Source organism: Palaemon carinicauda, chromosome 14, assembly GCF_036898095.1.
Source record: "Palaemon carinicauda isolate YSFRI2023 chromosome 14, ASM3689809v2, whole genome shotgun sequence".
In the NCBI taxonomy this organism is placed as follows: Eukaryota; Metazoa; Arthropoda; class Malacostraca; order Decapoda; family Palaemonidae; genus Palaemon; species Palaemon carinicauda.
Window position 1 is genome coordinate 9914190 of NC_090738.1, and position 24000 is coordinate 9938189.

The 24000-nt window shown below is 40.1% G+C and overlaps 1 protein-coding gene across 2 annotated transcripts in view; it reads left to right on the plus strand.

Moving 5' to 3' along the window:
- Window positions 1-24000, plus strand: part of Vps13B (vacuolar protein sorting 13B) — a 418333-nt gene that overhangs the window by 337497 nt on the left and 56836 nt on the right. For both annotated transcript variants that reach the window (XM_068386782.1, XM_068386783.1), the window contains 5 exons: window positions 1486-1677; window positions 1908-3302; window positions 3884-4054; window positions 22121-22287; window positions 22649-22855. In XM_068386782.1, the coding sequence (XP_068242883.1) occupies window positions 1486-1677; window positions 1908-3302; window positions 3884-4054; window positions 22121-22287; window positions 22649-22855 (2132 nt within the window). The remainder of the gene's footprint in view (window positions 1-1485; window positions 1678-1907; window positions 3303-3883; window positions 4055-22120; window positions 22288-22648; window positions 22856-24000) is intronic.

Sequence of the window (24000 nt, forward strand, 5' to 3'; positions counted from 1 at the left end):
TCTGGGTAAGGGTAGAAGAGACTCTTTAGCTGTGGTAAGCAGCTCTTCAAGGAGAAGGACACTCCAAAATCAAACCATTGTTCTCTAGTCTTGGGTAGTGCCATAAACTTTGTACCATGGTCTTCCACTGTCTTGGGGTAGAGATCTCTTGCTTGAGGGTACACGCGGGCACACTATTCTATCTTATTTCTCTTCCTCTTGTTTTGTTAAAGTTTTGATAGTTTATATATGAAATATTAATTTTAATGTTGTTAATGTTCTTAAAATATTTCATTTTCCCCTCTTTCCTTTCCCCACTGGGCTATTTTTCCTGTTTGAGCCACTGGGCTTATAGCATCTTGCTTTTCCAACTAGGGTCGTAGCTTTGCAAGTAATAATAATAATAATAATAATAATAATAATAAAGAGCATAAGTGTTTGTATATAGTCTTGGAACAAAGGACAATTTGGAATAATTTGTATTTTTACTAACTAAACAGTACAAACCTAGAGCTCTTTACACATATTGGTCCTACCGTCACCTTTCCCCAGGAAGTCCTGCCGCAATTGCAAAGTGACATTCAGTTACTAGTCCTGGTGTGAGCTGGGTGATTTGTCTACCCCTTTCTTCCCCTTTGGTAATTAGCGGTGGGTAGTTACACATCGTGTAAAAGTTTTACGGTTAGTTTCAACTTTTGCTGGAATAATTAAGAAAAATACATATTATTCCAAATTTGTCATTTATTTAGGTATATACATGAATAGATACTTTACTGTAGTACCTTGATTTACGAGTTTAATTCGTTCTTGAATCGAGCTCATATCCTAACATGCTTTTACAGTATTCTATAACATTATTTTGCATAAAAAATAATTGAAATTCACTCAATGAATTAGAAATGTCCATATATACAGTACTCATGTACAGTACACACATTTCTAATTTTTTTTTATGGTAATTATTTACAAGTGTGTAATTTGTATATATATACACATGTATAGTACACGCCTTTCTAATTTTTTTTTTCAATGGTAATTATTTACAAGTGTGTAATTCTCAACATCAGAAATTAATAATTCTCGAATGAAAATAGAAATAATTGAAAAATTAACTTGCCCTTTACCTTTGATGAACTTTGATAACATTATGAAAAAGTTTACTCAATGCTCAAAATTCACTTAACTGCAGCTGCTAAACTTGAAACACTGCAACATTTTTAAACTATAGCCCATTACATCACAGCTCAGTAAAGTATGTTGCTGTGAAGATGTGATTTTAGTTACAGTATTTCTGTTGTTCACACAATTTTACTGTTTAATTCAGAGTAGTTTATTCCTTTCTTTATTCTGCATTATCCTTTTATTCCTATGTGGTAGGTCTTTTTATGTTATAATTATGGATGTTTTTTCTCTAATTTTCTGATCTATTTTATATTTTTTTTTAACAGGAATATATTCGTCAAGAAATTTCATAACATACTGTAAGCATATTGTTTGTATTTCTAGGTCAAAGTTCCTTGAAAGAAGAGGGAATTATGGAAGAGGAATTGGATATGTTTGCTGCCATGCCATCTGTTCCACCTTCAAAAGCTGTGCACTATACTTTTCCATATATTTCACAAAAGTTCCCAAATATCTTGGCTAATGGTGCTGCTTATCCTCGACTGCATTTCTCTCAGCCAGATATTTTGAATAATGGTAACTAAGATAAATATTTTGTTGAGAGGAAAAAAAGTTATTTTCCCTTCTAGTTAATTAGCCATGTATAACATATTTACATGAGATATTTTTCAATAATCTTATGAGGAGGTGGAGATAAGAAATAAATATTTGATGCTTATTTGTTGAAGGTTTGCAGAAAATACTTATGTTGGAGTATGTGTATATAATTCTTTTTACTTATAAAGAACTCTATTTGTTCTCTTCAGCAGAAACAGAAGAGGTATTATGGAGCCAAGGTGTGGATATTCAACAACACTATGATCAGTTTGTAAGTATCCCTGGTCATGGAGATGTAAAAGTGCGAATTGAGCATGTTGGACAAACAACCCATGTATTTATTGATCCAGTGAGTCGAGTAGAAGTATCTGCTAAAGACATTAGAAGCCGTATCGCAGCTGAGCCCTCTAAAGGTCGGGTTGCAACTTCAACCAACAGAGGACGAGCAATTAAGGAAAAGGAAGGCATGTTGCCAGAAGGAGATCCCCTGCTTGCACACAAAGCAAATATAGATTTTGACACTGCATCTCTTAAAGAAAGTTCAACCGAAGAAGGGAATCCTCCCAAGTCACCCGTTTTACCTCAAACACCTAAGGAAGCAAAGTCTACGACTGTCCTTTACTGCTCATTTTTCTGTACGCAGGTTGTCTTGGTTTTGAAGGATGATGTTAGTGACCAAGAAAATATATCGGAGATAATGAGAATTACTCTGGACAATTTTATTGTCAGTGCCCGTCCGAAGATTGACCTTTCAGAAAAGCTCAGAGCGCTTGATTATAGAGTAAAAGAGCGCATCGAAGTATTTATTTTTTTGGGTGACGCACAAATTGATAATCAGTTATTTGTACTTGGAAAATATGATTTTCCGGTGATTCTTATCCGACAAAATCCCGAAGCATCTCCAAAGTTTTCAACTTTTGATCCTATAGAAAGAGCAATTCAAATATCACATAATAATGCACTTTTTACTTTATCCCTTATTCTTGAACGTGCTCCTGTTGGTATGTGCATGTATTCTGTCCATATAAAGCTCAAACCCATTTGTTTGTATGCAGAAGATGCCATATTTTACTCATTTATGGACATTTTATCATCATTCCTTCCTGTATCTAAGCACAAACCTTCAAGTCTTCGGGAAAGGGAGACTGAAGATGAAGAGGAGGAGAAGTTACCTGTTGTGATGAAGATGCCTCAAGAGGTCCTAGTAAAATCACATGCAATGACTTGGCCCATCCATGTGACTCAGTTAACCATAGAACCAATTTCCTTGTTACTGAGTGTCCATGCATCCATAAAACTGTATGTCGCCCTAGATCAGACTCCTCTTAATTTCGGGAAATACGATCGACTGGAGATAAGGACGACAAGTTACAGCCTCGGACATAACTTAGCCATGCATTATCTGTCTGGAGCTCTAATAAGGGCTGGTTGGGTTGTTGGTTCCCTTGATCTGCTTGGCAATCCTGGAGGATTTGCAAGGATGGTTGGATCTGGAGTGAGAGACTTTGTCCAGTTACCATATGAGGGAATACTGCTGGGCCCTTGGGCATTTATTGCTGGCATTACCCATGGGTCCATGTCCCTTGTAAAACATCTCACAGCTGGTAAGTTTGAATCAAGCTTCTTACATATTGATTAAAGTTATTCTAGGTTTCTTGTTATTTAGATGTTTAATTTCAATTGGTAATAGTTACTGATGTTTGTTGTGTAGAATTACTGTATTAGTGTGATTTAGACAGTGATAATGATTTTGATATAATTGTATGTTCTTGTAGGGTTAAGATGTTTTGATGCAAGTGCAACTGTCTTACCTAAGGATTATTAGTTGGTTCTAGTGTGTGCTAGATTATTTTAAACATCACTTGAGATATTAGTCAGGAGGAAGTTATTGCAGTTTTTTCATCAGTATTGGTTTGTTTTAGCAGACTTATGAGCATGAAATATTAAGTTTTCACTGGCTGGCTATTGCTGGTGAATATTCCATAAAGAATAATCATTTATGTGGATGGGAGAACTCTTTCTTTTACTAGTATCCCTTAACCAGCTAGTTAGCTGCTTTGAAGTTAATTACATAATATGAAAAGGGATATTGTGAGGTGATGTGTTATTCAATGTGTTGCATTGCCAAAAGCTTTATAAACTTTTAAGTTAGAATTTGATTATATTCCTATTGCTTTATTTTCAGGTACTGTTGTGTCACTGACCAATTTAGCCAATTCTGTTGCACGGAATATGGAGCGATTGTCCTTAGATGCTGATCATGCTGCGAGAAGCGAGGCAGGACGTCGTTATCAGTCGTCGGGTCTCGCTCATGGTCTTATGCAAGGTCTTTCTGCCTTTGGGATATCCTTATTAGGTATGAAATTATTGGTGTAAGTTTTATATTTTTATACCGTGCATTTTATTTAAGTTTATACATATGGTTTGTCCTTGATAGAGTTAGATATCCATCAAATTCTATCTATTCTCTGTATTTTGAGTAGTAGTGAATCAATAAGAGTAGTAGGAGATCCTGTCATCTGTATGGGATTTTTTTTTAAATTGAAAGAGTCAAGTAAAAATGGGAAAAACAAGTTTCCCAATTATTTATTTGTTAGAAGGGTTGTACTGCAGTGTGGAAATGACAGAAGAATGAAACTTCCTAGACGTGTTATAAATATTACTAACATTATTACTTGCTAAGCTACAACCCTAGTTGAAAAATCACGAGGCTTTAAGCCTAAGAATTCCAACAGGGAAAAATAGCCTAGAGAGTAAAGAAAAAAAAAATTAACTACAAGATAAGAAATTAATTATAATATATTTTAAGAACAGTAACATTAAAAAAGCTCTTTCATATATTAACTATAAAAAACCTCAAAAAACAAGAGGAAGAGAAATAAGATAGAAAAGTCTGCCCCAATGTACCCTCAAGCAAGAGAACTCTACTCCAAGACAGTGGAAGACCATGGTACAGGGCTATAGCACTAACCAAGACTAGAAAACAAGTTTGATTTTGGGGTGTTCTTCTGGAAGAGCTGCTTACTATAGCTACAGAGTCTCTTCTACCCTTACCAAGTGGAAAGTAGCCACTGAACAATTAATATGTAGTAGTCAACCCCTTGAGTGAAGAAGAGTTTATTAGTTTTTTTTAATGTTGCCAGGTGTATGGGGAAAGAGGAGAATATGGAAAGAATAGACCAAACTATTAGGTGTATGTGTAGGCAAAGAAAAAATGAGCTGTAACCAGAGAGGGATCCAATGTAGTACTATCTGGCCAGTCAAAGGACCTAATAACTCCTTAGTAGTAATATCTCAAGGGGTGGCTGGTGCCTTGGTCAACTTTCCAACTAAATGTTGGCAGTTTGATGTGTGTGAGGGATATTTAGGAAGAAGAAAGGTTTTGCAGTTTTCATGATAGCTGTAGCTGACTGACAGTTTTTTACTATTCACTTTCATGTAGTTATCATGATAACTCAAATGGATTGACAGTTGTCTATGTAACCTACGATATTCACTTTCTTGTTCCCGTTTATAGAATTCCAGTTGCTATTTGTTACATCATGATTGCGAAGGAATGTCTACTGCTGCCATGTTGAAGGGGAGGTGTGTCACCCTTCTTGTCAGCATCTTCTGATGTCTGGAAAAGTGCTGAAGTCATATCTCCTGACATTGCTATCTCTTCATAGAGTTTTAAAGCTCTCATCTCTTGTTGGAGTGTCATTGCTATCAACCTGGAATTGATGCCACTCTAGGAGAACATCAAATTCCTTCTCCCCTTCTGCCTCATATTCATCAATTCACACACTGCTGGTTGTGATGGAAGACCTACCCACTTCTTTTCCCACTCATGGGCAAAGAAGTTTTAGAAGACCCATTGATAGGAGTTATATATATGTGACTTCTACTGGATTCTCGCTCCATGGAAGAGACAGGGCTTCCCCAGAAGGCTCCATGATACCCTTCATCTGTTTGTTCCTGTGCACACTTAGGTTCTCTCCTGTGTACTCGCTGGCCACAAGTTCTTTCTTGTTTACTTGCGTTCCTACGGGAGCATCATCATCAGCTTACTCACTTCCAAAAGTTTTCTCCTGTGCACATGATGTATGGAGTGTGCCTCCAACTGTTCACTTACGCCTACGAGTTGTTTTCTGTTAGCATGCACACTGCTACTGGAGGAAAGATAGAAAATTATGTCCTTCAGCGCACCTTCATCTGTTCATGCGCCTTAGACCATTCTCCTAAAGGAGCGCACCCTCATACATTTGTACGCACATGAATTCTCTCTGGTGTGTGATCTCTTACTTGTTTGCCCATGTCTACAAGTTTTCTCCTAGGTTCACGTGCCCTTGGGTGCTCTCCTGTAGGAACTAGCTTTCACATATTCGTTCGGTGGATAACCCTGTTCGTACGTTAGTACCTAGTGCTACATGTTCTTCCTGGAGGAAGAAGATATTGTTGTAGAAGGGATCGGTAGGATGCAATTGTATCTCTGATCAACCTCTCCCCACTGACATGAGGAGGGTACATACTATGCCAAGAATGGCACGGATATGTAGGCAGCAGTATTTACCAGGTTTGTACAATCGCCCCTCAGTCTTTGCGGGTATTATCTTTGTGTATTCGGTCATTTGCAATACAGAGAACTGTATAACCAAAATCAAACCTTTGTTCTCTAGTCTTGGGTAGTGTCATAGCCTCTGTACCATGGTCTTCTACTGTCTTGGGTTAGAGTTCTCTTGCTTGAGGGTACACTCTGGCTTTTTCAACTAGATTTGTAGCTTAGCATTACTTGATGATTATGATGATTAATAATTAACAATGTGACTTAGACCAGTGGCCAGTATTCACCTGAGAGTGGGCCATGTATAAGCCAGGGATGGCCATATCAGATGTAAAAGCCCCAACAGTTCTGTTTTACTGTTGGAGTGATGACCCCAGAACTGATGTGATGGGAGATTTACGAGGTGATGTTGCCTGGATATGAGAGGCAGATCTCCTAGCTGACATCAAATGTCTTGCAGTGAAATAGAAAAGCATCTTGGTGCACAGGATCAAACTCAGCAAAATGGTATAACCACCAGGTACAGGCATCAGAGCCTTCCCCACAACCTCTCCCCAGATGCTGAAGCCTTGATGAGGATGGGGGGCTTAGGGATTAGCAGCTGGGCTCTAATGAACAGTGGGAACTACATCCCACTGGACCTCGGTGCCCAGCCATTGATCCAACTAAATCAGTCAATACCTTCTCTTTTCCTTTTGGGTATTTCTTTTTTTCCCCCATCTCTTCCTTTTGGGCACGACATTGTTGACGAGTTTAGAGGCCATCACCCTCTGGCAGACCCCATTGGGTGCAGACCAAGTCTGTTAAGAGTCGGGCTCTAGTGATCCAGTTTTAAGTCACCCATATTTGCGGGTAATGGGTGACGCCAGGCATTGAAGTTGCCGGTGGGAGGGGCTAACCACCCCCACTGACCAGTGTACATCCACCTTAAGAGAGACAGCCCCTCTCTAATAGAGGACTGGTCCCCGCTGAAACCTCTTCTCGTGTTGGGCCACATGGGATAGGAGGACTGACATCCTCCGATAAGAGGTGGATAGCCCGGCTTGCTCATACCAAAAAAACCCACCCCTCTGTTGACAACCTGGAAAATACAAACATGGACCTCGGTACAGACAGCTCCAACTCGGGTTCTAATATTGTAACGTTGGAACCTTATATGCGTTATGGAAAGAATGATAAGAAAACACTAGAGAAGAAGAGAGAGCGGGTGAGAAATGATGACATTACAGAAAGATATAGAAAAGTAGAAGTATTACCTGGTCACTATGAAGTAGTGAATTATGAAAGTCTTTTTATCTTAGAATTTGAAAACGGAAGAAATGAACATTTAAATGTTTTCAAAGCTAACAGGGAAATATTCACTTTATGTGGAGGGCAGCCAAAAATTCTACCCCAAGGAAATGGAAGTCTCTTGATAGAGACACTATCCCCATTACAAGGTGAAAGGTTAAAAACACTTACAACATTGGATGGTCATAGTGTAAAATGCATTTCGCACCCTACTTTCAACCAGAGTAGAGGTGTGATATATGCTCCAGAATTGCTGGATATAGAGGAAAAAGAAATTGAGGATGAACTGAAAAGTAAAGGAGTAGTAAAAGTAGTCAGAATGAGAAAGAGAGTTGGAGAACAATGTATTCCTCTTGCTACTTTGATTATAACATTTGATCAATGTAGATTACCAAATGTTATTAAGGCTGGTTGGCTGTCTTTGAAAGTGAAACCTTATATCCCTTCACCATTGCGATGTTATCATTGCCAATTGTATGGCCATTTAAGCCAGAAATGTAAGGAAAAACTAAACCATAAGCCAGCTGTTTGTGCCAACTGTGGAAAAAGTAGTCGTGGATTATGCATAGAAAACCGTAATTGCATACATTGTGGGGAAGCACACCCAGCTACATCTAAAAGCAGCATTAAGTTTATTTTTGAAAAAGAAATTCAGGCCATTAGGACCATGGAAAGGGTTACTTTTAAAGAGGCTCGAAAAAAGAGCTCTCGAAAAGCAGATAAGACTAGGGCAACCTTTTTCAATGGTTCTGAAGAAAAACTTGCCAAACCATACAGACGAAAATTATATCTCTACTTCTAAGATAGAGAAACAAATGAAAGTAGTTAAAGAGGTTGAAAGTCCCATAGAAAATCTATGTCCAGAAATTGTAGAAAAATCAAAACAGATACTTAAAGATCTGAAAGTTATTCAAAAGCCAATTTGTCTGATTCTAAACAATAGTACAAACCTCTCTCAGGCCGTGTCCTTGCCCGATCTGATGGAGGTTGCACTTGAAACCAATTTCCCTGGTGAACCTGTAGTGGGGAAGGTGCAAAAACCTGACAGATCACAACCTTTTAATCGAAAAAGAGAGAGACCTCCATCTCTCTCGCCTCCCACCATAAGAAACATTAAAGTCACGACTTCAAATAAATATGATATCTTGTATGCTGATGTTTTTGATCAACTAGAAGGTAAATTGAACCAATCAGAAATCCAAGTTGAGGTCCACCATCCTCCTCAACAGTTAGATCAAAAGGACACAAAGAAAAAGAGGAACACAAAGCCCACTATATCAAGATCCTCTCTAGAGATACCACCAGGAAATATTGTTAGATCAAATATTGCTAATGGGAAGACTTCATCTAAGGTGTCTTCCAAAAGATAAACCATAATTTTTCCTCCATTCTGCAATGGAATTGCCAGGGTTTAAGGGCAAAATATGAACAACTTAAGCTCCTCATATGTGAGCACTCCCCTATAACTGTATGTCTACAAGAAAGCAAGCTCGATGCTAATACTCCTTGTCCTCGAGAGTATGTTAGCTATAGGACACCATATGATCAACGAGCAGGGAGCCATGGGGGAAATCTTATATGCGTTCGTCGAGATGTTCCCTAAATATCTTTGTCTATCTGTACCCCTCTGCAGGCAGTGGTTGTACAGATTGATATAGGGAGAAAATACACAATCTTTTCTCTTTACTTGCCTCCAAATGATAACATCTCATATGATAATATAGTAGAGGTGATTAAACAACTCCCACAACCTTTTCTCTTACTAGATCTTAATAGTAGACATCCTTTATGGGGTGATGTTTTGGCAAACGCAAGGGGTAATATTATATCATCAATTTTGGAGAATGAGGATGTCGGACTCCTTAATACAGGAGAGCCCACACATTTTCATGTTCAGACAGGTACCTTGTCTTGCATTGACCTATCAGTTGCAGGCTCTATCTGTCTTCTCGATTTTAATTGGAGAACATTAGATGATTGGCATACTAGTGATCATGCACCAATCATTATAAACACCAACAATGGTCCACCTTTACAGAGATCGCTTCAATGGAATCTTGATAAGGCGAACTGGGATATATTTTGGGAGCTAAGTGAAATTGAAGGAAATGCAGAACAGTTTGAAAGTGTTGATGATGCCATAGACTTACTTAATGGAACTCTTCACACAGCAGGAGTGAATTCCCTTCCCAAAACAACAGGGATATTCAGACGACCAGTAGTGCCATGATAGAAGCTAGGCGCCAGTCTTAGATGTCATTTGTTTCCTCCATTAACAGTGGAACACCAACATCATCTGTGTGGAGGAAATTCAAAAAGATAGCAGGCAAATTCACCCCAAACCTACCACCAGTGTTAAAGGTAAATGTTCAGTATATGAGTGGAGCAACCGAAGTTAACAATGCCCTGGCTGACCACTTTTCAAATGTATAGTGCGAGTGTGAAGCAGCTCCTGGTCACCTGTGTAGGAGCATTGAAGAAAAGAAAGTTTTAAGCTTCGCAACAAGAAAGCAAGAGTCATACAATTCTCCTTTTACTGAAAGAGAATTTGATTCTGCTCTTGCTACGTGTAACGATACAGCCCCTGACCCGATGGAATTCCATATGCAATGATTAAACACGTACCTTTTGATACAAAGTTAATTATCTTAAGCATTTTTAATAGAATATGGCATGATCATAGTTATCCAAGTGTTTGGGAACTAGCCATTATTTTAGCCTTTTTAAAACCTGGTAAGGACAAGTTTTTAGCAACAAATTATAGGCCAATTGCATTAACATCTTGTTTGTGCTAAATCATGGAGAAGATGGTCAATGTAAGACTGATGTGGTACCTTGAAAAGAAAGGTATTCTATCACCCATTCAATGTGGATTCAGAAAAATGCACTCAACGACTGATGTGCTGATACGACTTGAGTCCTCCATTTGTGAAGCGTTTGCTTCCAAACAGCACCATGTGAGTCTTTTTTTTATCTTGAAAAGGCATACGATACCACATGGAGATACGGTGTTCTTAAAAGAATCCATGAGTTTGGATTAAGAGGAGAGCTACCACTATTTATTCTGTCATTTCCTTCACATAGAGTTTTCCAAGTGAGAGTTGGGGAAACTCTATCAGAGAGTAAATGCCAGGAAGAAGGAGCTCCTCAGGGGAGTGTGCTGAGTGTAACTCCTTTTGCACTAGCAATTAATGGGATATCCTCAGTCATTCCCCGGGATGTTCTCGCAACATTATTTGTGGATGATCTCTCCATATCATTTGCTGGAGCTAGAATGGCAATGGTAGAGAGAAAAATACAACTCTCTATTGATAAAATTATCCAGTCGGCCGATATGAATGGATTTAAGTTCTTGACAAGTAAAACTACAATTGTCCATTTCTGTTGTATCCGGGGAGTACATCCAGATCCAGATATATACATCAAAGGTTAACGGATCCCATGTGCAATTGAAGCTAAATTTTTAGGGTTGATATTTGATTGTAGGCTTACATGGGTTTCTCACTTAAAAGCATTAAAAGCTAAATGTCTTGCAGCTCTGAATCTTTTAAAAGTATTGTCATATACATCATGGGGGCAGACCGCAATACTATCTTAAAATTATACAAGGCCTTGATTTTTTCTAAATTAGTTATGGATGCGAAATATACTCCGCAGCCACCCCAAGCCGGTTAAAAATATTAGATTCTATACATCATGCTAGTATTAGATTGTCCACAGGAGCGCTTAGAACCTCACCTATCACAAGTCTCCTTGTTGATGCTTGGGAATTGCCTGTAGACCTTTACCGAATGTCCTCTATTATTCGGTATTGGTTTAGATTGCAAAGACTCCCCAATTCTTCAGCCTTTCAGACTGCAAGCCTTGTAAGGCACTCAACATACTTTGAGTTGCACCCAAAATCTCCTCAACCTTTTGGGTTTCGGGTGAAACAATTATTAAACAATCTGGATATAATTAGAATTAAGGTGCTTCCATTCAAGGTATCATCAACGCCTCCATGGAATTTACCTGACATATCTTTTTGTAAATACTTTATTGGAGTTAAGAAGAATATGACACTTAGAATCCAGGTTTCTTTTTATGAAACATGTTGCAGAACATAGGGGATCGACTTTTATATATACCGATGGCTCCAAATCTGATGCTGGCATTGGATTTGGAGTACAGAGTAATGATTTTAATTGTAGAGGTGCACTTCCTCTAACAGCTTCCATATTTACTGCTGAACTGTATGGCATACTACCCGCTATTGAGAAAATAGCTTTGGCAAAGGAGGGTAATTTTACAATTTTTAGTGATGCAAGGAGTGTTCTTCAAGCTTTAGAAGTTTTAAATTCTAGTAACCCTCTAGTTTTAAAGATTTTAGAATAGCTTTTTATTATTGGACGGAGAGTTATAACAGTTCAATTTTGTTGGGTTCCAACACATGTAGGTGTGTCTAGGAATGAGAAGGCAGATTTAATGGTGAAGAATGCGGCATCCGAGTTGCTACCTAGGTGGCAGCCCATTCCCTGTAATGATTTCATACCTTACATCAAGAAATTGGTTTGTAATTAATGGAAACAGCACTGGGATAGTCTAGATGGCAATAAAATGAGGGAAGTAAAAAATATTATATCACCGTGGAGGGATAACATGATACCCCAAAAATGGGAGACGACTCTTTGTCATCTCCGGGTTGGTCACACACGGTTGACACACGAGTTTCTGCTGAAGGGCTAACACCAACCATATTGCGAGGACTGTTTAATACCTTTAACAGTGAGGCATTTGTTGACCAAATGCCCTAATTTTAATAACTTAAGAAATAGATATCTGTTTGAGGCTCGAGGTGAGGATGGCAGGTTCATCCTTGTCAAGATTCTTGGACATGATGTGTCCTACTATGCGAGTGGCATTTTTAGATTTATTTTAGAAGCAGGTCTTCTGAAAACTATTTAACTATTATAATGACTTCTTAACTTTTATGGTTTTAATTGAATTCTCTTTTATTTTTCATATACTATATAATAAATGCTATCAGCGTAAATGACCTTAGATGCCAGGATGCCAGAAATCTTTCAATCAATCAATCAATCAATCCCCACAACCTTGTGTGGTCAGTCCTCACTGTCCATTCACGACTAGGTGTTCACAGCCTAGATATGCCCACACCTTTGACTTCAGTAGTGAGATCATCAAGGACAATCTCGTCCATGGAATTGCCAACCCAGAAATCCTTTTGGGGACCCCAAAACTGATCGCATCTTCAACTAGATTGTGTCATTCATAGCTCAGAAGGAACAGAGTAAAGCCACAAGAACTGCTGTTTGAGAATGTTCAGGTTCTCTCACAAACATGTCTAAACAAACAAACTACTTGACTGCTAATTGCTGGGCATATGGTGGAGCAAGTCATGGTCAGTGTAATGACATGATCACTAGAGCTAAATTATGCACAGCATGGTTGTCATCATGTGCAAAGTGCTCCATTAAAAGACATTACTTATCAGTATGTTACAAATGTTCAACCTGCAATAAGTGGTGACATAGAGACAGCTTTTCCCAATTCTGCACCCAGAGCAAGGATTCAAGAGGACCCCAATCTCATCAAGAATCCAAAGATAAAGATAAGGATAAGGTTAATGCGTGTCAAGCAGAAGATGACCTGCTGGCATTTGACCTGTTGTGTACCTTGAGTCTTCACTGGAGCAGCGATCAACAGCCTCCAAACCGATCACAGATAACCCACCATATCTTTGATGAAAGGAGGATTGAATATCCCTCAAAAGCACATCCCACAATTGTAACTGACCTTATATCCCTGCCTGAAGACCAGCAAGAGCTTGATTACCCCATCAATGACAGCTCAAGACACAAGAGACTATAGTTTCCACCTCGGAATGCCAGAACTCAGTAGTTCCTAGCAAGTCTGCTTTGGGCATGGGTTACACCGAGAATGACATCATGACGTTGAAAGTCACAATGTGTGGCGCTATTAGGGAAGACTTGGTCATTTAGAGGTATAATTGTTCGCTCATGCATCCATGATCAGATAGGATCTGCTAGGTCAGCCAAACATTTGGTATATGTCTTTGAAGATGGTAAAGGCATTCTTATGCAGAGAAGCACTGGAGAAACTAGGTGCCATTCCAGTAAACTAACCAGAAGTAGCACCTGAACCATCCCCGACGTTATTTCATCCTTATAAAGCACGAACGATTCAGCCTGCCAAGCATCCCCATTATGGCCAATGTCTCTGCCACCATGACTAACGGTTACAGAAAAAGATGTGCCAGCACTCTAGAACTGGCTCCTGGACTATTATTATGACACTGTTTTCAGCGTCTGTGAGCACCAATAATGAAATGTGAACCCTTGCAACTACATGTTGACCCAGAAGCCAAACTTGTGGCTGTGCACAAACCCACCCAATTGCCCATACATTAGCAAGACAAAATTTAAAAAACTTGGAGCGTGATGTCAGTATTGGAGTTTTTAATGGGTCAGTTCAAACACAACTGTCACATGAAGCTCCAGGATGGTTGTCACAGCTAAAGCTTATAGTAGCCCTAGATGCACAGTCGACCTACAGCCATAGAATCATCATGCTCTACGACATACCCATCATGTCCCTAGACCATTCCATATTGCTAATCGAATCCCTCAGAATACTAAAACGTCTATCACAGATGCATAAACGGATATCACTGGGTACCGATCCATAAAGAGGACAGGTACATCACCACCCTCATCATCCCATGGGGTAGATTCCGGTACGAGATCACACCCTGTGGCTTCCATGCCAGTGTTGATGAATACACTCAAAGGTTTGACAGCATCACTGCAGACTTCTCGGATAAAGTGAAATGTTTTGGTGTTACTTGTATGTGGGCAGAGTCAGTTGAGGCCTTTTCTTCCAAACCTGTGAGTGGTTTGACCTCTTGTGTACAAAATGGCATCACTCTCAACCTGAGAAAATTTCAATTTGCCCAGGATTCAGTGGAGTTTGTCAGGGTTATGGTGATAGCTACAAATGTCAAACTGAGTTCAAAATTCTTGAAAACTCTCTTCTAAATTTCCAAACACCCAAGGACATATCTGGAGCAAGAGCATAGTTTAGACTGGTTAACCAAGAAGCATATGTGTTTGCTTTTGCCAAACGAAACCTTTCAGGCGCATTCTCAACTCATCAACAAAGTTTACCTTGACTGAGCAACTTAACAAGCTGTTTGAACAGTCAAAGGAAACCATTGTGTCAGAAATGAGAGACTGTGTCAGACTATTCGATCCATCCCTTACTACATGATTACAAATCGACAGGTCTGTGGAGAGGGATGGATTCCTTTTGAGGAAGAAGTATTGTCTGTGCACATCCAAAAGCCCATCACACTGCCCTGATGGTTGGAAACTTTGTTTGGTAGGGAATAGGTTTACAACTCTAGCCAAGAGTCATTATCCCCCTCATTGAAGGAGAGGCCATTGCAGTGGCTTATGCACTTCTCTTAAACAAGATACAGTAATACCATGAGATACGTGCTTAATGCGTTCCGGGACCCGAGCTTGTATGTCAGTTCGCTCATATCTCGGATCAATTTTTCCCATATAAAATAACTAAAGAAAAATTAATCCCTTCCCACCCTCTGAAAAAACACCTAAAAACAGTATATTACAGTGGAAAAACATGATTTTAATTGTTCTAATTCACAACCTACTCTCACAAAATAACAAATACCTATGTACTGGTTATGATCTACAATAAAGTGTGACATTATTATGGAGTTCTTACCTTCGAAAAAGACGGCAGTGGCTAACGGCGGTGTGTGCGGAGGAGGATTGAAAGAGAAGGGGAGGAGATAGACTTGACGGCAACACGTTCGGTACGCTACACTTTTATCTAGGGATGTTTGCTTTTGTCTCTCCTTCAAAATGTTACGAAAATGACGTACACAAGTGTCGTCACAAAAGGCTAACGCACGACCACATGCCAACTTGTCCGGGTGCCTATTTTCCATAAAATCAGAAAACTCCTGCCACTTTATTAACATGTCTCTGATTTCCTTTGTAGAAAGGCGGTCCTCTTCTTCCACCACCTCCTCGCTACTGAGCTCCTGCAACACCTCTGAATGTTGCATCTCCTGGAGCTCGATCAATTCCTGTGTCATGAGTTCTTCCTGATGCTCCTCGACAAGGTCGTTCACGTCTGCCTCCTCTACCTCCAGCCCCATGGACTTTCCAAGAGAGACAATTTCATCCACCACAAAAGGTTCGGGTTCATCAGGGTCTGGCGTATCGAACCCTTCAAAAGTCCCTTTCAGCGAAGGAAGCTGGCTACAATTTCGTTCATGCTGAATTAAGAGTTCTTCGTGTGACACCCTGCCATGTATCGTCAATAATTTTTAAGCAATGGACGATATTGAAATGTTCCTTCCATAATTCACGAAGGCTGAGATTGGTGTTGTCTGTGACATCGAAGCATTTCTTGAACAAATGCTTCGTGTACAGTTTTTTAAAGTTGGAAATTACTTGTTGGTCCATTGGCTAGAGGAGTGGCGTGGTGTTGGGCGGGAGATAAAGGACCTTGATGAACATGTACTCATCAAGAATGTCCTCTTCGAGGCCAGGAGGGTGACCAGGGGTATTGTCGAGGACCAGGAGACATTTCATTGGCAATCTTTTCTCGGCCAAATATTTTTTGACTGCCGGACCAAAGCACAGATTAACCCATACTGTGAAGAAATGCCACGTAACTCAAAGCTCAGCATTAGTGCGCCACATCACTTGCAGTTTTTTTTTTAAGATCCTTTGGCTGTTGAAAGCATGTGGGTTTTCTGAGTGGTACACCAGCAGTGCAGTGGCTTTACCTTACAGTCACCGCTGGCATTGGTACACAAGGCTAGAGTTAACTGGTCCTTCATGGGTTTATGGCCCCGTAGTCTCTTCTCCTCTGCTGTGATGAATGTCCTCCTGGGCATCATCTTCCAGAAAAGGCCAGTTTCATCGCAGTTGAACACTTGTTGGGGGATGTATCCTTGTCCTGTGATAACTGAGGCAAAGATTTTGACGTAGTCCGTCGTGGCTTTCGAGTCAAAACTTGCTGCTTCCCAATGCCTCACAACCGAGTGTATCTCAGTCTGTTTTTTTTAAATTATCCAACCAGCCACGACTGGCTTTGAAGGTTTCCGCTGGCGTCAAAGTCCCCCCCTCTCTTAGCAGCTTGCTTTCCTTTCAAGTCATTGTAGATTCCGCTGGCCTTTTCACAGATGATCGTCTCGGTCACGTGCTCTCCCGCCAACTGTTTCTCCTTTATCCATATTAAAAGAAGCCTTTCCATCTCATCATGAATATCACTGCGCAGCTTGGAAAGGATGGTTAGTCCTGCTCTTTAGAGCATCCTTGTGCTTGAGGATGGTACATAATGTTGATGCACTCCTCTCATATTGGCGAGCCAGCTCAGTCACTCGTACACCACTCTCATGTTTTTCTATTATTTCATGCTTTATCTCGATTGTCATCATACGCTTTTTCTTTTCACTACCCTTGTTTGCGCTCGCTTGCTTTGGACCCGTTGCTTATTCACTTAATTCTGTACTGATTATCGCAAAAATCACATAAAAAATGCAAACACTACGGCTGATGCTCAGAGATAACTTTACGCGACGGAAATCCGACGGGAAAAAGCGAGCGATGCTGTCCTCGTGAGCAGCCTCTCGCACACTCGGCCACCTAGCGGCCACATAGGGAACCGTCTTGTATCCTCGTATCTCAAATTTGCCTCGTATCTTGGGGCAAATATTTGCTCGAAAATTTCTCGTATGTTGGGACACTCGTATGTTGAGGTATTACTGTACTACATCCTTGGGTGCGCCCACCTCATTATAGCCATGGACCATAAACCACTCCTCAGGATTCTTAATGCCCGCTCTCTTACTGAAGTCAATAACAAAAAACTTCTCAACCTGAAAGAGAAAATATTAGCATGCCAGTTCACCTTAGTGTATGTCTCCGGTTTGAAGAATAAAGGGCCTGACGCTGTGTCATAACAATGGGAGAGGGAACCTGCCAGTTCAGCTTGCCTTCTGCTCAACCCTCTGTCCTCGATACCATGGATGTTGTGGACCTGACAGGAGACAACCCTGAACACGTTGAAGCATTCCTCACACCATTGAGTCACAAACAAGGTCATATGGGAAATGGTCAGGGAAGGGACATCTTCAGATGAAATCCTATCCATACTAGTAGACATTCTGCAAAATAGTATGCTGTCAAGATGCCAGGATCTCCCACCAGCCCTTCTTCGCTTTTATCGGTATATACAAAGCCTCTCTTGTCTTGTTAGTGTCATTCTGATGGGACGCAGAATTGTCATACCCACTGCCCTAAGGAGAAGCATCCTAAGTGTCATTGAGCTGCAGACTCAGTCTTCTGGTCAGGTATCTCAACTGACATTAGCAGAGTAAGGGAAAATGTGCCCATTGTCTCAGGATCACCAAATCAAATGCAATACAATCACCAAGTGACATCAATCCACCAGATTACCCATTCCAGAAGGTATGTTGTGACTACTTCCTTCACAACAACACTGAATACCTGGTCCTGATGGACAGATACTTTAATTGGTCCATGGTATTCAGATCTCACTCAAGAGCATATGGTCTGATAAAGTACCTACACGAATCATTTGTCGCATTTGGAATCCCAGAAGAACTAGCTTCAGATAGTGGACCCCAATTCACATCTGACTAGACTCAAGAATTCCTGTCACCTTGGGGTGTACATCACCATCTAACTTTTGTTGCCAACCCTCATGCTAACTGCAGAGCTGAGGATGCAATGAAAACTGTCAAGAGGATGTTCACTGACCATAGAGGACCAGCTGGCTCCCTCAACATTGACTGATTCCAGAGAGTAATGCTTATTTACCAGAACCCAGTAGACCCAGAAACCAAGACCTCACCCATGATGGTCCTCTTTGACAGACCTATCATAGACCCCATTTCCATTCCCTTATTTTTATGATTATTATTATTATTATTATTATTATTATTATTATTATTGTTGTTGTTGTTATTATTTTTACTAGCTAAGCTACAATCCTAGTTGAGAAAGCAAGATGCTATAAGCCCAAGGGCTCCAACAGGGAAAAATAGCCCAGTAAAGAAAGGAAATAAGGAAATAAATAAATGGTATGAGAAATAATGAACAAAGAAAATATGAGTTTAAAAAAGGTAACATCAAAACAGATATTTCATACATAACTTATAATAATACTTATGTCAGCCTGTTTAATTTAAAAATATTTTCTGCAAGTTTGAATTTTTTAAGTTCTAATGATTCAACTACCCAATTAGGAAGACCATTCCATAACTTGGTGACAACTGGAATAAAACTGCTAGAATACAGTGTGGTATTGAGCCTCTTGATGGAGAAGGCCTGACTGTTAGAATTACCTGCTTGCCTAGTATTACGAACAGGAGGGAACTGTCTGGGAAGATCTGAATGTAAAGGATGATCAGAATTAGGAAAATTCTTATGCAACATGCATAATGAACTACATAGAAAGATGGTGCCAGAGATTGATATCAAGATCAGGAATAAGAAATTTAATAGACCTTAAATTCCTGTCCAACAAATTAAGATGAGAATCAGCAGCTGAAGACCAGACAGGAGAACAAAACTCAAAACAAGATAGAATGAATTAATTAAAACGCTTCATCCGAATACAGTAGATTGATCACATAAAATTTTAAAAGGCTTTCTCAATAAGCAAATTTTTTGTGCAATCGAAGAAGACACAGACCTAATGTGTTTAGGTAGATATTGTCCTCACAACACATGACAAGGAACAATGAAGAACAGGGAAGTAGCCTTAGCAAAGCACCACTCACAAGAACGTCGGGTATCATGTGTAGTACTTACAGAACCTGGTAGGCAATCACTCGAGACGCTGGACCCTACTGGAGTAGTTATCGAGGTCTGCCAGTTTCACCAGTATTCTATTTAGGTTGATGGATCTGATAGAGTGACACTCAGAAATCGCCAACATCTTAGGAGACTGACCTTTCCAGCCTACTCCTGATAGGATTGATCCAGTCCTTTGCACGCACCCCAGAACTGGCTTCAACCAGCCTGAGAGCACTGCACCTACCATGGCTGAAGTTCTAGAAGGTCCACCTGAGCCAGAAGGTACACTGGCTCCAGTTGAAGTCCCATATATAGAGCCTATGAACTTTAACAAGTAGCTGTTTCCAGCCCATCAAATTTAATTCATACTCTTTAAAACTACTCCCTAGGGAAGGGAGGTAAATAGATTTGTCATATGCCTTGGTTCATCTTTTACTTATGTTTGTATCTTCCATGTTCCAGGTGACTCATCAGTCATCCTTTTGACTAAATAAAGAGTTATTCACGGAAGAGTGTCTTCTTTCTATAAGTGTTATGTCATATTACCTTAGCTAATTAAGCTTTACGGTAGCGATAGTACTGTACATATATTACAGTTTTATACACTACAGTATAAAGATTCAGAGAGAACTCCCTTTGCCCTCGATCTCCCAATGAAAGTGGATTTCTTTGTCTTCCTTGAGGAGAGCAGCTTCTCTCAGTCAGTGCTGTCAAGGCTACCACTCGAGTCTTGAGCATGGTCTTTCAAAGGAAGGGAATTGACCTCTCCCTTTCATAGGAGTTACCTATGCTCTTGAGTAGCTTTGAGCATTCTTGCTGATCTTTACTTTAGGCCCCGGAAGGGGACATGTCCTTTGTATTCAGAGCTCTCACTCGTTCCAGTTCGAACCTTTGACAAGGCCTCAGTCAAGGTTCTGACTCTCATGATTGTCTCTACAGCTTTAGTATCAGCAAAGAGTTTAGTTGAGTTCATTGGTCTCTCTGATTTAGTCTCCCACTCGGAGAGGTGGAAGGACTCCTTTGTTTGGTCCCAGGACATGTGGGCAAACTCGGAACCTGGCATGGCACGACCCCAGATTCGAGCCCTTATCCATCTCCTCTCTATGTGAAGCATCAAGTGGTATGGAGAGATGCTTTTGTGTCTCGTTAGGGCTCTGCGGTGCTAACTAAAGAAGACCTAGCACCTCAGACCTGAGTGTCAGCAACTTGGCCTTAGTGCTGGCAGACCCAGGAATGATGTGTCTAGAACACAATCTCTTTTGGACATCGCCAGTCAATCCATAATACATTCGCCTCTGCTGCTGAGATGTTCAAGGTACCCACTATGACTGGAACTCTTGAAGTCAGGGGTTATGGAGAGATGCTTTTGTGTCTTGTAAGGGCTCTGTGGTGCTAACTAAAGAAGACCTAGCACCTCAGACCTGAGTGTCAGCAACTTGGCCTTAGCACTGGCAGACCCAGGAATGATGTGTCTAGAACATAATTTCTTTTGCACATCGTCAGTCAATCCATAATACAGTACATACGCCTCTGCTGCTGAGATAATCAAGGTACCCACTATGACTGGGACTTTTGAAGTCAGAGGCTAGGCCCTCTTGCCCTCAAGAGTAATCTTGCTGTTACCAGGTGTTGAAGGTTGGGGTGTGTATGCTCCAGACCACCTTCATGGCCTGTAATCTACAGGAGTACCCACAAACCTGTTGATGCCTTTGTGTTGGCCTGGTCTTGTGGTGATTGCTCAAGTAGTTTTGTAGAAAGCGCAGATCCCATTGGGATGGTAAGCTTCATGCTTATGGTAATGGATATATGTAAGTCTGGAATGGAGGCAGAATGACAGGCTTTTCTCCATTCTCTCTTGATTCTCTCCTAGGAACAAAGCAATCGGAGGGATACTCATAGGGTCTGACTTGATACTGGTGAACTACACTTCTTATCTCCATTCTTTAGAACTTAGAAAAGTTATCTTCCATGCTCCTTAGATGAGGGGAAGGATGATGGAATATATACTAACCTGTTGATCATCATATGCCAGTTCTATGATTGCAGACTGCTATCCCCTTTTGGGGAAGGGATCCCTTTTTTGTTCCCATACCAATCTTTTTGGGCAGAATAGGCCTTATTAGGTCTATTCATCCCAATAATAGACAGATAGAAGGTTATTGGAGTTACCTCCTTTGCTCCCATACGGGACCAGGTAGATCGATATTTCCAAGGAAGAAAAAGAATCAACTACAGTAGTTTAGTCCTAGGGAAATTCCTGACCCATAAGCAATGAGTCTACCTATGAGTACTTAAAGATGATAATTTGTATTTAGTGTAGAAACAGTAAAAACCTTTTTGGAGGAATTTATATTTTCCTAGCTTTAGGTTAAACTCCCTTCCTCAACAATCCTTCTCGGTCCTGAGCCGAAAAGTCATAATTGAAGATATTTTGACATGTGCGAGCAGAGCTCCTCGCCCTCGCTCTCACCTGTTGCTTAACTGCTCATAGAAAATTCATGAGCCGTCCAAGTTGCGCTGAAATCATGTTCCTTACTTTAAGGACCTGTGTTTGTATAGCTAAGAAAAATACAACATTACTTAAAATTTTGTGTTATTAGAATTAATAGGTTATTATCATTCAATGATCTCTTCTAACGTGAAGAATGTTTGCTACAGTTGTTTTTTAGCAGGAGACTTTTCCCAAACTTTACTTCTTTTGTAGGTGCTGTTGGTGGTCTTGTACATCAACCGATGCAGGCCATAATGAATGAGGGTGTGACGGCAAGTACTGTTGTTGGAGGAGTAGGCAAGGGCTTGGTCGGCATTGTTACTAAACCTATCGGAGGCGCAGCAGACCTCATTGTGCACACAGGTCAAGGTTTATTGCAGGTAATGTGATTTGGGGATAGGTTTAAGACAATGAAACCGGTGTGTTGTGCTTCATGTCAAGTAGTACTGTATGTGTACTTTAATGTATTTTTAAAAATATTGTTTTATATTCTTTTACCAGACTACTCGAATGATGTTCTTCAATCTTTAATCAAGTATTTATCAGTTGATGCAGGGGTCTAGTTGTTGATGAACTCACTCATGTCAGTTGACTCAGTTAAATTGTGTCATTACTGTACTTGACTGCCCTCATTTTAGGTTTATTTAATTTGATCTGTTGAGAAAATACATGTTCAGTGATCATATTGCTTTATTAAGTCATTTATAGATAATAAACTGTTTTATTAATGCACATTTCCAGGGGGCTGGTTGGCATCAAGAACAAGTTGCAAAGTTTCCTCCAATGGTCGAACCTCATAACATGGAAGTAAATGCACCTTTGAAACTGGTTTGGAAATTAGTGGCAGCTCTGCCTCAGGAGTGCAGGGCAGTGCTGGCTGCAGTTGATGCCACACACTTAACTACTGCAGGGACCTATACACCAGTCACCATCCTTCTTACTCCCCAAGTAAGTGATGAATGCTTGGCAATTCTGTGTTTGTGCAAATTAGAAATATTTGCAATGCTTTGGAAATCCCTTGAAGATGGTGTACATAAGAAGCTTACTTAAAACAGCAGAAGGGTATAGTAAAACATCATTCCATAACTACAGTACACACACACACCTGCACAAAAAGTAAAAGGGAAATAGATTAAAAAGTGTTTTGTGCAATGTAAAGAAAAAAAGCCTATAAGCCGAGACAGAATACTGTCCAGGAAGAGGATTTGGTAAAGAATAGGGATACCAATAGGATGGTGACATAGACTTATAGAACTTTGTTTGGAGGGATGATGAATGAGACTGCAGGATTGCCGTTTGAGTGAAGAAAGCACAAGCACAATTTTGAAATAACATAGTGACTAATGAAAGGTAGAGATGATGAAGTTAAGTATATTGGAAATGAAATTCAAGAAATAATTATAGAAGTAAAATAGTAGTGGAACATTCAACACAGAACACTGAGCATTAATGAAATAAAGATGAGGAATACTAACTGAGGGGTTATTGATTGAGTACTCAAAAAATAACTTGGCAGTCATATGTAATTTAAAAGTAAGTGATGTATAGTGTGAAGCAAGTAGAAAAGAATTGTTGAACCATCTTTCAGAATGGCCAAATCATTAAATACTCATTGAATGGGCTCTTATAATTCTTTCTTACTCATTTTTTAAAGATTTAAAGGTCACTCATTAGTGGTAGAGATAAAGGTCAGGACAATGTCCTTGAGACTGACCATATATATACAAGCGTGGATCCAGCAAGTTCAAAAAGTGGTGGTTGGAAAAGATAACCAAAGCAGCTGATGCAATTTTAAACTATTTGTTCCGTAACCGAAATACAAACCACGCTATTTACAAAGGGGTTTACTTTTAGCGCAGCTGAAATGACGAGCCAATAGTTTTAACGAGGGTTAATTACCCCCGCGCTAGTTAGCGGGGGGTGGGGAAAGGTAGCTTGCTACCCCTCCCCCCTCCACACACCGGTGACTTGCTTCACTTCACTTTTGGCTCGGCGGTGATCAGACGTGTCTGCTCATCGCCCTTGTGACAGCCTTTAATTTTCTGCTTTTTCTTTTCAGCGTGTGTGTTGGTTGGAAGTTGACCTTCAGTTAT